Raw genomic sequence first — 16,114 nt, forward strand, 5'->3', positions numbered from 1 at the left:
TTCTTCATCTAATTCATTTAAATTGGAAATTCTTTGTCTGGCTTAACTGCATCTCCTAATTTCTACAGTGTAGCTTCTGAAAAATATTTATTTAATCTTAGAACTGCTTATGTAGTCTTCTGTCTATTTACTTTTCCATTTCAATTTTATCATAACTTTTATTTATAAGAGATTTGCCCTATTAATCCACTTCCAAGTTAGCAACAATTCTGTATTCCATTTATTATTGTAACTTGCATGATTTAAATAATAGGTAAACTTTTTAGATTGGCCTGGTTTTATGACTGGTAAGCACTAAGGTGCCTGGACATTGGAAAGTAGGAGAATCCTTAGAACCTAGAAACAGGAGCACTACAGTCCACAAAGAGTTTACCACCTTATCTGCTGTCTGAAGAACTAGGGCGAAGGTGGGCTTGATTCTAAGCTTTGGGAAGGCAGAGAAAAGATAGCAATTAAGATCCCAAAAGTAAAAAGTTGTAGAGACAAACTGGTTGGTCTGTTAGCTGTGTGTGTGCGGAAAGAGAGAGAGAAAGGGAGAATGTAAGGGAGTCCAAGCTGGGGGGGAAGGCATATTGTGTACAGTCTTTCAAGGATCAGGGAGTAGCTGTGAATATCCCTTAGCAACTTGTTTGTTCCTGTTGAAGATTTCTACCTTATATTTGTAGAATTAGGCTTTTATTGAAAAATATTTAATGTTTTTAATCATACAAGCACAACCGTTTCCCCCCCCTTAGGAAACTCCGTGTTTGGAGCTGGAATTTGATTGGTTTAGCAGTCCTGTAAAGTTTCCTGATATGTCCGTAATTGAAGAACATGCCAATTGGACTATATCTCGAGAACTTGGGTTTAACTACAGTCATGCGGGACTGGTAAGGATAATTTTACTTTCCAGGTTATGTGGTTAAGAACATGAGCTACAAAGTAGTTCAAATCCCACACATGAATTTATCAGTTGGCTTAGTCATTGTTCTGTCTCAGCCTACCCTCCCAACCTATAATATGGGGATAATTATTGAACTACTGTACAGGGTTATTGTTAGGGCTACTGAGACAAAGTATGTGAAGTGCTTTAAGTGGGTGTGTATGATCAATATTGATTGTATTATGAGCTCAGTGCTGTGCCCTGATGTGTAACAGTAGCAGAACATAGGATTGGTGCAGGATGTATTGGTGCTGGAAGCAGTGCCAGGGACTTTTATCCGCTGTTGAGGTGGGGTCTTCAGGGTGTCCCTGCCCACCTAATGCCACTGCAAACTTGTGATAACAAGGGGAAAAACAGAATAAGAAACAGGGAAGAGCTATAGAGTTCTGTCTCATCTGCCTTTCACAAGTAGCTTCATTCGCTCTTGAAAAAAATAAGGTCGGATTGTCTTTTGGTTCTGTCATAATGCATTACACATTTGTATTTCAGATTTTTCTTTTGAAGCTGAACAATAACTGAGCTACTTACATATATATTAATAGATGCCTTCCTTATCTTGATTAGATGGCCTATAAGTTTCTTTCCCTTTCCTTGCATTTAATTGCCAGTTTGAAACATATATAAGTTTAGATAGATAGACCATTTGTCTTGGAAACCTTGTTACCACCTAAGTTGCAGCTTCAAACCTATGCTCCAAACAAAGATTAATTTTAGAATGCTTTTTAGCCCATCCTACCCAAAAATCTAGCATCTTTTCACTAGACCTGCATTCATATTAAGGCAAACCATTACATGATTTTGATTTAAGAGATTCTTTGCATCCAAAACTCAAAAGACAAAAGGTCAATAAAATAATACATTTTTAAACATGTGGAAGTCAATTTTTTAAAAAAATCCAGCCAAGCGGAATGTAGTTCACAAACTGGCATGGTGGAGGAAGAATAATGCTGTAGTGGCTGTGAGTTAGGACTGCACTTGAGTCCATGATGAGCAACCTGTTCTGAGATGAAATAGGAAGCTTCCTTAGGGGCTTTTGAAGGACTATTGGAAACTTTTTGAAAACCTTTAGAACTGCATACACATCCTCAACTGCTGACTGTGGAAGCTTTTTCCTCAACTTTGTAAGCATGTAGTGGAGATGTTCCCTTGCATAGATTGTCTCCTTGGCCAGATCAGGACATAAAGCAGATATTTTTCAGTAGTTTGGGTACCATCTACTAAAGATTTGAACAACTCCCCATTGTATACGTGACATGGTGTATTCTTGTTTTACAGAGTAATAGATTAGCTAGAGATAACGAATTAAGAGACTGTGACAAAGAGCAGCTCCGTGCAATCTACACTCGAGACCCCCTGTCTGAAATAACTGAACAAGAAAAGGACTTCCTTTGGAGCCACAGGTATGACAAAGGCATTGAATTATAGATAGGTTATGACATTGGGCCATAGGTAAGCCTGTGAAAAGTAGTAGAGGTAATCAAAGGCATGATACTGACTGTGTCCCAAGAACTCCCTAGTTTGTGTTTTAGGTGGAAAGGGAAATGTACCAGGGTGGGTTAGGGTGGCTTATGTCGTCTGTCAGCTTTACCTACAAAAGCATTGACCTGTCTGTGAAGTCTCCTAAAGATGTTGTGTTTGGTAACCAACACACTAAATAGTATGAAAATAATTCTTACTGCAAAATGCCTTCTTTCTTTTTTTTTCAGGCACTACTGTGTAAATATGCCAGAAATCCTACCTAAGCTGTTGTTGTCTGTTAAGTGGAACTCTAGAGATGAAGTAGCCCAGGTGATATCTCCATTACTAAACAAACTTTTAAATTGGTTACAGTTTCTTGACTTGTGTACTTCGCTTCCACATTGATATAACACGAAAGAAGATGGCTGGAGTTTAGATTCTCTTCCCTTGCCTCTTAATTAATAAAATTTATATTGTAATGGTGTCCCATAAGCTCTCTTTAGTAGTATTAGCACAATTTTCTCTTCTTATAATTATGGCTCATAATTAACATTTGAAATATGTTACTACAGGATATAGTGATAGCCATTTAAGCTATAGCTTTTTTTTTTAAAAAAAAGACTGAACAGATTAATGAAAGGTTGGGCTTCTTCATGGTTATTAGCCATGATAACTGGATGGTGCTTTCATGCTCAGAAGCTGTTTACCTCTGTATATCAGTTGCTGGGGGTAAAAAAAACCTGAGGCCTGTTTCTGCACTTCTAGAGATGTTTACTAGCCTACTGTTGGAAGCAAAACATTAGGTTAGGTGGAATTTTACCTGATCCATCAAGATCATTCTTGTCTTCTCATGACTGATACAGATCCATTTTTCTATATGTGCAGATGTACTGCTTGATAAAAGACTGGCCTCCCATCAAGCCTGAACAGGCAATGGAGCTTTTGGACTGCAATTACCCAGATCCAATGGTGCGAGCATTTGCAATTCGGTGTCTAGAAAAATATTTGACAGATGATAAGCTCTCTCAGTATTTGATTCAGCTTGTACAGGTACTGTAATATAATATAATAAAGTGTTTCTTTAAAGTATGCACTTTTCTTTGATGTTTATGCTAAGACTTTCTAGAACTTTTTTGGAAGATGATGACCAGAGTATCTCTGAAAAGTTAAAGCCAGATTTACTGCAGTGGTTGGCTGTATAATAAAGGCTGTTCTGCAGACCATTGCTGACAGCTGGATAATATATTGCTGCAGCACTGGAGGGTTGATAGCCCACCCCCTCACAAGAGTAATATAATGAGCCAAAAATCAGTAACATTTCATGCAGCATTGCAAATCCACAAAATTACTAGCTGACAAAAGATATAACTAGCTAGTCCACCCACTCCTGCATAGATGTTAAGAAACAACCTTTAAATCTTTTAATAGCACACCCTTAAAAGCAGTGGTATAAAAATAGTGGTTCTGGACCTAGAAGATCAAGAAAAGAGAACTGAAAGGGAGACAAATATTTACTGTTGCTGTTTTTGGGGAACTTCGCAGAAGAGATGCTTCCTTTCCAGATTTCAAATAGAGCATGTAGCAACAAATAAAGGTGAAGATAAGCCTGCAACATGAAACCAGCAATGTTACTCAAGCTTACGCAGAAAATTGCAAGGGACAACAGAAGTAGGCACAGAATACAAGGGTAACAGAGCTGTTTGTAAAACGAAGCAGGAAGCTTCAGGCACAACAGTAACTGGGGCTCATTCACATATCAGGCTTCCCTTGTTTTTTTTCTTTTTTAAAAGACTAGAGACTGCTGAACGTAAGCTGTAAAGTAGAGACTCTGGATCAGTCTTGGTCACCAGGAGGTGGGGGAGCAATTTATATTCATCCAAGGTGACTAGGCAAGCCTGAGATATTTGAACCTTGAAGGTTTCCACAGAAATATAGCTAAATATCAATTACAGTACAGTCCTCTTCGTTCTAGGTTCTGAAATATGAACAGTACTTGGATAATCTGCTGGTGAGATTTTTACTGAAGAAGGCACTGACCAATCAGAGAATAGGACACTTCTTCTTTTGGCATCTAAAGTAAGTCCGGATTTCCACTTTAAACTACATCCCATTATAAAGATATGAAATCTTGTCTTGCACATCCTGTGCCTAAGTATAATTTAATTTTTTATGTGTGAAGCAGCTGAAAATACTTTGTTTACACACTAGATTATTTGCTTGATGTTCAGGAAGATACTGTCACTGTTTCTTGGGCTTTCAGTCTTTCCAGTGCCTCAGTGATGAATGCAAGTGTTTTGGTATAGGATACTGATTTCTGTTTAAATGATTTTGTAGGCATTAGGATAAAATAAAATTAATTGTATAGAAGCTTTAGAAAAGCATAAATTGGTACTCATGTCCAAATGAAGCATCTGCTGTTGATTAAATAAGTTTTTCTAAGACCAGTTTCCTATTTATCCCAAAATGGACTCTCTAGGGTTTTGGGTAGAGTTCTTTCCCACCCCTGGTAGTGGAGACACTTTTAACTGGTGGTTCTGATGACTGAACCTGAATAGTTAGATTTTTCTTAGCAAATGCCTTATTAAAAATCTAACTATAAATGATCCCTTCTGTTAGGTCTGAAATGCACAATAAAAATGTGAGCCAGAGGTTTGGTCTGCTTTTGGAGTCGTATTGCCGAGCATGTGGGATGTACCTTAAACATCTGAGCAGGCAGGTAGAAGCTATGGAAAAACTTATTAACCTCACAGACATGCTTAAACAGGAGAAAAAGGATGAAACGCAAAAGGTAAATTTATGTCCAGAGTAACATGGGGTTTAAAGTAAACATGTTCCTTAGTAGATATAAGAAAGCAACATTTTTTAGAACTGGCTGTATTCTTCAACACTTATAGTTGAAGTAATTCATTTAACAGCTATTTAGGAGAACGTGGCTATTCATGCTAAAAATTGTTGTAGTCACAAACACAGTCTTCATTGGTATTTGACTGACAAGCCCATCAGTATTTGGATGCTATTATCCATCAGGTACAGATGAAATTCCTTGTGGAGCAAATGAGGCGGCCAGACTTCATGGATGCATTGCAAGGCTTTATATCTCCTCTCAATCCTGCTCATCAGCTTGGAAACCTTAGGTATCATCTTTCTCACATTCATGCCCATTATTATGAATTGTATGTGGAGTATTAAAAATAGACAATAACATAAAGAACCTTCTCAGTAGATACCTTGTTCTAAAATGATATAAGCCAGTGATTTCAGTCTCAGGGATCCCAAATAAAATATTATTGTTGCCATTATTTGATCAGAACTGTTTTCAGAATGTGTCTTCTAGCTAAGACTAGGTCACAGTGATTTTATTCTTTGTAGTTGCATTGTAATTGGGGGAATGCCATTTAGAAGTGAAAAGTAATGTCATTTTGGTCTAAGGGGTCAGAAATATAATAATATGCATCAGTTTGAGGGTGCACTTGTTTAAGCAGAAATCTTATCCTTTCATAGGCTTGAGGAGTGCAGGATTATGTCATCTGCTAAAAGGCCACTATGGCTTAATTGGGAAAACCCAGATATTATGTCTGAGCTGCTGTTTCAGAACAATGAAATCATCTTTAAAAATGGAGATGGTAAGGAAGAATATTTCATTGCAACCTGTGTATGTTTTCTCATTGTCCGAACCATCTTAAACAGCTTTGTTCAGTTTATACCTGCCAATGATGCATATTTGCCTTTCTCTGGAATGTGAACATTCGGTGCCTCTGATACAACACAAAAGCATGTACTGGAATTCCTATCATTTTCCTGATGAGTAGATTCTCCTGCCAGTCCCGAAACACACAAACACAACTGCAATATATACACATTTTCAATATGCATGTCTAGATTACAATCCATGGCTCTTTATTCAGAAGCTATTTCATAGTCTCATAAGCTCTATGTTGACTCATGTTGTCAAGCATAAAAGCATCAGGCAAAGCATATTTCTTTACCTAGTGGAGGAGGATGTCCTCAAATGGGGTTTCCTCCACTCACTTCACTAGGCAGCCTTGTTTGCTCAGTCTTCTATGGTAAAGAGCCCTTTCCAGTCAACCGGCCTGTGCATTAAGATCATTAGTGGAGGCCTTGTCCATGTTTTATCTCTAGGGAAGTACATTAAGCATGTACAAAAGAGAGGGTCTTTCTGCTGGCCCCCCAACTCTGGAATGCCCTCCCAAGACAGGTATGCCTGCCACCAACACTATATTTATTTTTATTTCTCCATCCATTTAAAGTTATTTTTCAGCTTATTTTTCAGTTTTGTTCCTCTCAGTTTTATTGTATTGTGTGTCTGTGCTTTAATATTGTGCTATGCATTTTTAATTCCTCTGTAAACAACACGGAATTCGGTTTTTGGATAAAGGCATAGCTTATAATTTTTAAAAATAAATAAAGGTACTGGGTGAAGAGCAAGACGACGCTCCAAATGGAGTTGAGATACAGCCTCTCCAGCTACTCCCTACCTGTTCATGCTACTCTTATTGTGGGAAAGGTAGTCACTACTTTCCTGTATGGTGTTTCTCTACTAGGGGAGACAAAGCAGAGAGCTGTGGTTATTGCATGTAGGCAGTTTTCGTTTGGGAGAGCACATGCACACAGAGATTACCAAGAGCTTTGCTGAGCAAACACAAGGAACCACCATGATTACTTCATGGGTACTCCATTCTGGCAAAAGTATTTACAGTATGTTGCTGTGTAGGTGGTGGCTGGCATTGGGGGAGGGAGGGACCAGAGCCCTTGGTAATCTCTTCTCCTGCTGCTCCAATACCTATGGCAAAGTCGATCCCTCCCATCCATAGACTTGAAGCAGATGGATATGGTCATGTGCCCTGAAACTTGATTAGTTTTATTTCACATTTTTGCCTCAGGTTGGGGTGTTTTTTTTACATGCAGAGGCATAGTCTTTGATAATAAAAACAGTACGCTTATCGTGAAAAATCTTTGATTCAGTATTAAAAATGAAGTTGTTAATTCTGTATCTTGTCTTCCAAAAGTTCTCAAGGCTATATCCACTTGCATGTTTTCAGATCTACGTCAGGATATGCTGACACTTCAGATCATTCGGATTATGGAAAATATCTGGCAAAACCAAGGCCTTGATCTTAGGCAAGTATTCACAAATTTTGCAATCCTTCAGTCTGGGTTTTCTTTACCGCTTCTACCTGATGAAGAACATGTTTGGTTCAAGAGTGTAACAAATTTTAAATCACTTATTCTGATAGAGAACTACTTGTTCTACAAAGTATCTAATCAATCACATTATTGTTTAACGTTGCCATCAGTATGCAGTGAAGATGTAAATAGCTACAAAATCAAGTATCATTATGATCTAATGTTCTTACATGTGTTCATCCTATTCCTGGGCTGGGATCCAAAGAGCTACTTTAGGCATACCCAGTGGGCTCTTTTACGTGAAAGAGCAGATGCCATACCATGCCACAAATTGCTTTTGAAACTCCTTTTTATTTTTAAAAAATTACTTGTCGTATGGCTTTGAGCTGCTGTTCCAGAAACACAAGTCCAGTGTTGCCTTGGGTGCATGGAACTAATTGTGTAGTTCTTTAAATTTTGGTCCTGGTGTGGTATATCCAAATGGTTTGATTTTTCTCCAGTAAGAAAGCAAAATTTGGTTATTACACAGATATTTCTATGCCTGTGCGTTTTGTTCAGTGGCCATATTGATACCTTAAAGCATACATCACCATATTTTTTTAAAAAAGAAAAAAAACCCCTCACGTTCCTCTTCTAGGATGCTGCCTTACGGTTGTTTATCTATTGGCGACTGTGTGGGGCTCATTGAGGTTGTGAGAAATTCACACACAATAATGCAGATCCAGTGCAAAGGTGGCCTTAAAGGTGCGCTGCAGTTCAACAGTCATACGTTACATCAGTGGCTCAAAGACAAGAACAAAGGGGAAATGTAAGTTGAATTTTAATTCCCCCCTCTTATATTCTTTCTTTGATAAAAGCCTAAGAAATTTATGTTCTCCCTCTGTTATAAACTACCATATTTTTATAATGAAGTATGGCCACAATGCAACAGACCAATGCAACAAACCAAGTTCATGCAAGAACTTGTTTGTTTCTTGTAGGGCATATTAACATTTTCTTGGGGCAGCAGGCTCCTATAACTGCTTTTACGTCTGCCAAGTCTGAGGCCACATCCATACCATCAATTTAAAGCAACATTATACCACTTTTAACAGTCTTGTTTCCCCCCAAAGAATCCTGGGAACTGTAGTTAAGGATGCTGAGGGTTGCAAGGAGACCCCTATTCCCTTCTCACAACTAAAATTCTCAGAGTGGTTTACCAGTTAATCCCTTTTCCCAGGGAACACTGGGAATTTTTGCTCTGTGAGGGGAATAGGGGCCTCTTAACAATTCTCAGCACCGTTCACAATCTACACTTTCCAGGATTCTTTAGGTAAGAAGCCATGACTGTTAAAGTGGTATAATAGTGCTTTAAATGTATGGTGCAGATGTAATCTGCTGTGCAATGCTGGAGGACACATATGTTGCTTGAGTAAGTTAAATTCACAATGGATCACATGGTTTTCTGGGTTGTGGCTGAGATTGGTTTTAGGATGATGAAACAGTTAGTCCACACAACCTTGTGACTAATGCTAAACCTTCTTGCAAACTTTACTGAAGCAACATTCCTATCTGGTCTCCTCCAGATTTATGATGGCTAACATCTGGCCACTGTATTTTCCTTTTTTTTTATCATTAATTTTTATTCAAATTTTCAAAAACATAACAAAACAAAACAAAAATAATTAAACAATAAAATAAAATGTTGACTTCCGATTTGTCGCAGATCAGTTATAGGTCTACAATATATAACAATCCTGTCTCTTAAATTATATTACAAAATCACTTTCCTCCAGTAGTTATCTTAATTAATCATCAAATCTCAGAAACATTACTTTATTCTTTCCACAAAAAGTCAAAGAGAGGTTTCACTTCCTTGAGAAATATATCTATCAATTTTTCTCCAAATAAACATATCGATTAATCCATCTCATCAAATCTGTTAGGTCCAATAATTTCAATAGCCATTCTTCCATTATCAATTCTAATTCCATCTTCCATCTTCAATAATCCTGTTAAGTCCAATAATTTCAGTAGCCATTCTTCCATTATCAGTATCCCATAATAATCTGCCACTGTATTTTCCCATGATTTCTCATGCCCCCAAGTGTTAGGAAGTCCAAGAACCATTTCAGCACTTTCATTGTAAGAAGCAAGTGCTGGGAACTATAGCGATGCTTGATTTATTTATAACAAGTTCACCACTGGGGAGCAGACATCAAATAATCTTTAAAGTAAGTATCAAGATACTACTCCAACAGGAGCCCCCATCCCTTCTTGCCAAGCAGCTACAAGACTCAGTCAACCACCAAACAGAAGTAGATGGAATATGTGCAACAGCTGGTACCCCTCAGACATCAATAGTTAAGCAAGTATTTTCAGTGTTAACTCTGGGTCCCCAGATGTTGTTGGACTAGAACTCCCATGAGCCCTTGACCAGTGGCTGAGCTGGCTAATGACAATGGGTTCAAGAACATCTAGGAACCCAAGTTTGAAGAACAGTGTTCTAGGCTCAGCAATGACCTAAATAAAAGATGGAAACCAGTGATGCATCTGGGTAATTTTGGACTCTGGGCTTATTTACTCTGGGTGTAGAGTAATGTGCATGACTTCACTCACTTCAGAATGAGCTAAAGTAGCCCTGCTGCATTTGGGGCTGCTGCCTACTCATTCTGCTGAGTGGGAATCTGGACTTCTGCCCCAAAGCAGCACCACCTGCATAGCACCACTAGTGAAAGCTTTACTTGGTGCAAAATGGAGACATTCACTGATGGGTTTGAGCAGATTTTCATTGTAATATACCTATCTGAGAGCTACTGCACTTGCTTACTGATCTGTTTCTGGGCCAAATTCAAGGTGATGATTTTAATATCTAAAACCTTAACTAATCTGGATCTTGATTATCTGAGAGAATGCCTCCTCCTATGTGAGCCCTGTTGACAATTAAGATCTTCCAATGAGATCCTGCTAAATATTCATATGCAGAGCCTAGATTGGCGTCCAAAAAAAAATAGCACCGTTTCTGTCACAGGCCTGGATCTTTAGAATGCCAACCCTCACGAAGTTCACATGGCTCCATCTTTAGTTTTCTTTCAAGAGAGGTCAAAACTTTCTCTTTTCTTTTTTCTTCAGCCTTTTGATAGTTAATTTTATAGAATCCATTGTTTTATATTTGGTATGTATTTGGTTTGGGATTTAAATTTACTATTGTTTTAGTTGTAAACTACTTTGCAAAGCAATTTAAAAGTACATGTTGAATTCACCCCTATCAAAACAGGATGCTCCCAAGATCATTCAGCTTCATGGTGTGTCCAAATCCTTTTGGCAAGAAGTCGAAAACAATGGAGCATGCAATATTCAACATGTTTTCTTTGTTTCTAATAGGTATGATGCAGCTATTGATTTGTTTACACGATCTTGTGCTGGCTATTGTGTGGCTACTTTCATATTGGGAATTGGAGATCGTCACAATAGCAATATCATGGTGAAAGATGATGGGCAGGTAAATATTCTTAGAATTATTTCAGTTTATCTGTATTGGTATTTGTGCAGTGCAGAAACGTCCTACCACTGCACTTCTTATTATCAGGAGACACTTCTGCTATGAACCGTCTAAGCATCTGTCCAAGAAGTTCTGTGCACTGCAGAGGCATTAGGCTAAAATACAACTTCATGCTAAACACTGGTTAAGGCTTCTTGGGCATCACAACCTCCACCTTTATTCCTTGTGAGCATTCCCTCTAAGGCGCCCAATCTCTACAGCTGTGCATTTCAGTGGCAAATTATTTATAGTGGTGGGCAAGCTGCCTTTGAGGAACCCCTGCTAAGCTTCCGATAAATCCCAGGTTTTCTGGAACAGTTTGAAATTTGCTGATGCAATGCATAGATAATTGGTTGTTGACATTTGGATAATATCAGATTAATACATACATGGGAATTTTCTATCCTCTTGGCTTTTCCAAATTAGTAATAACCTAAAAATGTATTTTCTTTAAAGCTATTTCACATTGATTTTGGACATTTCTTGGATCACAAAAAGAAGAAGTTTGGCTATAAACGAGAGCGTGTGCCATTTGTCTTAACACAAGATTTCTTGATAGTGATTAGTAAAGGAGCCCAAGAATGTACCAAAACAAGAGAATTTGAAAGGTGAGCCATTTTATATTAGAAGTTTTAATTGTTATAAGCAAATATTACTATGTAATTAGTTAGATGTTATTTCCCTGAAAGTTTGTAGAGGAGAAAAATGATAGTTGAACCAAGCTTTCTTGAATAAAAGCTTTGTCATTGCTACCTTAATTTTTACATGAACGATCATACATTTTGTAGAAACTAATTTTAATAGTTATTAAATACTACTGATACAACATAGGGAACTTCTGGAAAGCATGGTTAGAATCTAAAGGACCACAAACAGTCTACTGCAGAGGTTACTAAACTATGATCCAAGCTTCATGTGGCTGCTGTATCGTTATCTCATCTTCCACTTCGAAAGTATGTTGATTCTAGAGCTGTGCACTGGCTGAAGCCCAAATCCTTAACCAAATTGTAGTGATTCGGGGGGATCCAGGCTTCAGCTAGGGCAGGTACAGTTAGCCCCAGATTACTTTGGGGTCAGGTCAGACCACTCAGCGATCTGAGACTGTCAGGGGGCTTGAGCAGGAAGGCTGATGCTCCCTCACAAGCCCCTTCCACGCAGCCCCTTCCTTTCCCCTCCTGACTGCATGTTTAATCAGGGCTTTAAACCATGATCATGAGGTGTTGGATTGAATGAAAGCCTCTCCTTCCACTCCTTCCTGATGCATGTTTAATTAGGGTTTTAAATCTTGACTAAACAAGTGATCACAAGGGAGACGGAAGAGGAATGACATTCTCTTCTTCCCCCACCCACTACACAATCATATATTTAACCAGGCTTTAAACCCTGATCAAACTAGGGATCACAAAATGGGGGGGGAGAGGAATGACAGCCTCTCCTTGCATCCCTTTCCTGGTTGCATATTTAATCTTGGTTTTAAACCCTGATTAAAGAAGGGGGGAGGGGAGAATCCCCAGGGGGCTGCCTGTAGAAATGCTGCTTTCCCTCCCCTCCCCAACCAAGTGCAGGAGGGCTTCCATCCTGTTGATGCGGCTTGTCATCCCCGTAGGGGAGGCTCCTGAAAAGCAGCAGGCCACAGGATCTAAGCCTCCATGCAAGGTGCTGCTTCTCAAAAGCCATCCCTGCAGGGAAGGTGCTTGTGAAGCAACACCCCACAGGATCGTGTCCGCCCTGCCACTCTCCAGTGGAGAGGGAGGAGATGCAGTGTGGTCCTAAGCGTTCTGCCAAGACCCTCAGCAATTTTTAAGTGGTCCATGGGGGAAAAAGTTTGGAAACTCCTGGTCTACTGCATGCATGCATGCATGAGGCCTTTTGAAGCTCCTTGGCTGCTCCAAAAACATTTTCCCTAAATATCAGGGAACAATCCAAGGCAGCATATGAGCCATGATTAGGTATTCCCCAAAGGGAAAATTGGTATATTCATCCTCAGGTATATTCCAGAATGAGGAGTTTGTACCCTGTAATAAGTGGAGTCAAGCTAAAGCAGGAAACAGTGAGAGGCTTATTGGTCACAGGTATGACCAGTGTGTTGAAACAATTAGATTCTGAATTTAGTAGTTTAAAAGAACTTGTCCAGAGACTCTTATCTGTATCTCCAAAATTACTTTTTGAGGAACTTGTATAAGGCTGGCAATATGATTTTACAATGGACAGCACTGTGCAAATCACTTTTTTCCTCGATGGGAAAATAGTTTTCTTTTAATGCCACAGAACAAAGAAATGTTGATAGCATCAAGGTGTTTTCAAATGAAAAGGTCAGCTGGCAACTATTTTTGGTACTCCTTTTCTTGTATTGATCCTCAAAAAGGTCTGATGGGTATCTTTATATTTTTTTCTTCATTTGAAGGTTCCAAGAAATGTGTTACAAGGCTTATCTAGCAATCCGGCAGCATGCCAATCTTTTCATAAACCTCTTCTCCATGATGCTTGGTTCTGGGATGCCAGAACTACAGTCATTTGATGACATTGCATATATTCGCAAGACCCTTGCATTGGACAAAACAGAACAGGAAGCACTTGAGTATTTCATGAAACAGATGAATGATGCTCATCATGGTGGCTGGACAACAAAAATGGATTGGATCTTCCACACAATAAAGCAGCATGCCTTGAACTGAAACAACAGTAAAGATGCTGAAAAACTAATGGCTAATTTTGTGGGTGTCCCACTGCACTGTTGGCAGTAATGACTTGTTGCATTATAATTGCACAAACCGTGAACAGCATTTGAACTTGCAGCAAGATTAAAAACTCAAAGCTATTTAATTATGTAAAGCAGGGTTTTGGAACACTACACATTGTGCATTACAAAATACAACTTTTCCTATATGTACAGTCATGTAATGCCTTAAGTCCAGAAAGGTAAACTTCAGAGATGTCCTTGTTTAATTAGAGAATCTGTGCCAGCATTAAAACCAGTCTTTCACATGTTCCAATTGGTCTGGTGAAAATTGGGCTCATGTTGGTTTCAAAACATTGAAAAGAAGGAAAGCTTGGCAATATTAATTGCTCCTGAAAGAGTTTTCCTCTCCCATGAACTCTACTCAGTAAATTAGAGAAGATGGTGCCTTTATAATGTCAGATATAATTGGTGGATTTTAGAGTAGCAATTTTTGTTTTTATTTGACCATCTAGTTCAAACAAGTTCTTAGGAATAAATCTTAAGATTCTGCTGGACAGTATTAGTAGGTTTAAGTGATTACCTTTCCTAGCCCCTCAAAAGTCTAGCTAATGGGGAGGATTGAATTTAGTACAACACTTTGGATTTGATTTTTTTCTAACCTAAACCTCAATACATTTTTTCATGCATGTTTTTCAGAGCCCAAAAAGAGGTATTAGAATTAAAAATTATTTTTATAAAGGTTATTTATATAACAGAAGTTATTAATATATAATATTTCTTTACATTGATTTGTCCAGTTTTCTGTCATTTTAATTTTGTAGACCACTTCTCTGTCTAAGAGCCTGATTGTATAAGCCTCTAGGCTGTTGCTGTGACCTGTAGGATCATGTTTTAAGGTCCCTGTGCTGGTTCAGGGCACGAGTTGTCCATGTATGTGTAGACTTGACTCTAAAGCCCTACATCAAGCTCAGCTCTGGCAAGAAAAGATTTAGGGGCTTTCCAACAGCAAGTTGGGTAGAGCTGCATAGGTGCACCCCACTATTTAGGATGCTGTTTAGTTGCAGCAGCACAAACGTCTGTTCCTGCAGTGGCCCTATAGCAGAAGGCTACTGCCTGCTGCCCAATTCATTTGCTTGGAAGGGGATTCTATTGAAATCAGTGAGATTCATTTCCAAGTAAACACTTTTTAAGATTAGAACATCCAACTCCATTGTCTATTGCATTCTCAAACTTTGATAGTGAGTTTAAATCAAGCAATGAACACTTGCTGAAGTTCATACTGAATTTGGCACATTGATGATAATCCTTGGCATGGGACCAGGCACATCAATGGATATGCAAAGACCTTGACTTCCAAGGAGGAACATTCTCTTGCAAAAACTCTTTGATTGGTTTTCAGTACTGGTGTTCAACAAAGAAGAGAGAGTTGCATGGATTGAGAAATGAGGGGAGGAGAAGACAAGTACCTGTGTCCTCTGCTTCTTGACACACACAAGTTAAGGCTGGTTGTTAGAAAAGCCTGTGCTTCCACTAGTAACTGCTTTTACTTCCCTAGGAAGATGAGTCTATGGAGGTATAAGCAGACATAAGTTAAATTGTAACCCATATTTTCAGTACTGATATCAGCTATGGTGTTTTAGGAGGGAATGACACCCTGCAGGTCTTCCTCCAAATAATATCTCAGGCAATATTATTTAAATAATATTCTGGGTATCGTGTTTACTCTTGACTTTGGAGTCCATCTCTGTCTTGGCCCTCTTCCTTGGACTGTTAAAAAGTAACTGCTTAATCGCAGTAACCAACATACTAGAAAATAACTATATTTTCAATCTGATCACTAAATAGTCCTTTGTACTGCAAAAAAGACAATAGTCCCTAGCATGTGGAGATAGCCAATCCATATTTTATGCCTCTGTGTGTGTGTGTGTGTGTGTGTGTGTGTGTGCGTGCGTGCGTGCGTGTGCGCGCGCGCGCATGTGTGTACTGTCTTTATAACATGAAACTGATAAAAATGGCACTGACTAGCATAACTGCTGGTACAACTTATTCCGAAACATTTTTTTTAAAAATGCCAGATATTTTGAGTCCAGGATATATAAGGTGCCATTTCTTCCACATTAATGTTGTTGTCTCACTTGATTCGTAGGATCTGAAAATGTTCCAGAAATCTGAATGATTGAGTTTACTTGCCTTTTCTTCTGTCCCTCAAATCTAGGTATTACTTGGAGTGCAATACCAGTCTGAATATAATGTGCTGACATTAGGTATTAGAGTATAACATTATGAATAAATTTGTATAGAATGTAAATGAGTGAGAGGCTATATTTCTTTAGCAAGATAAATTCTGAGTATGCAGTTTGTACTTTAACTTGAAAGGAAAAACACATCC

The 16,114-nt window shown here is 38.6% G+C and overlaps 1 protein-coding gene across 1 annotated transcript in view; it reads left to right on the forward strand.

Moving 5' to 3' along the window:
• The window catches only part of PIK3CA (phosphatidylinositol-4,5-bisphosphate 3-kinase catalytic subunit alpha), a 61,263-nt gene extending 45,543 nt beyond the window's left edge, over nt 1-15,720 (forward strand). Inside the window, exons 10-22 of the mRNA XM_061637360.1 lie at nt 735-869; nt 2,198-2,322; nt 2,629-2,710; nt 3,266-3,430; nt 4,353-4,456; nt 4,997-5,168; nt 5,408-5,514; nt 5,882-6,003; nt 7,441-7,519; nt 8,163-8,333; nt 10,889-11,006; nt 11,502-11,653; nt 13,450-15,720. Coding sequence (XP_061493344.1) covers nt 735-869; nt 2,198-2,322; nt 2,629-2,710; nt 3,266-3,430; nt 4,353-4,456; nt 4,997-5,168; nt 5,408-5,514; nt 5,882-6,003; nt 7,441-7,519; nt 8,163-8,333; nt 10,889-11,006; nt 11,502-11,653; nt 13,450-13,720 — 1,803 coding nt within the window. The 3' untranslated portion in view covers nt 13,721-15,720. The remainder of the gene's footprint in view (nt 1-734; nt 870-2,197; nt 2,323-2,628; nt 2,711-3,265; nt 3,431-4,352; nt 4,457-4,996; nt 5,169-5,407; nt 5,515-5,881; nt 6,004-7,440; nt 7,520-8,162; nt 8,334-10,888; nt 11,007-11,501; nt 11,654-13,449) is intronic.
• The last annotated feature ends 394 nt before the right edge of the window (nt 15,721-16,114 follow it).

This window comes from Rhineura floridana, chromosome 7 (assembly GCF_030035675.1).
Source record: "Rhineura floridana isolate rRhiFlo1 chromosome 7, rRhiFlo1.hap2, whole genome shotgun sequence".
In the NCBI taxonomy this organism is placed as follows: Eukaryota; Metazoa; Chordata; class Lepidosauria; order Squamata; family Rhineuridae; genus Rhineura; species Rhineura floridana.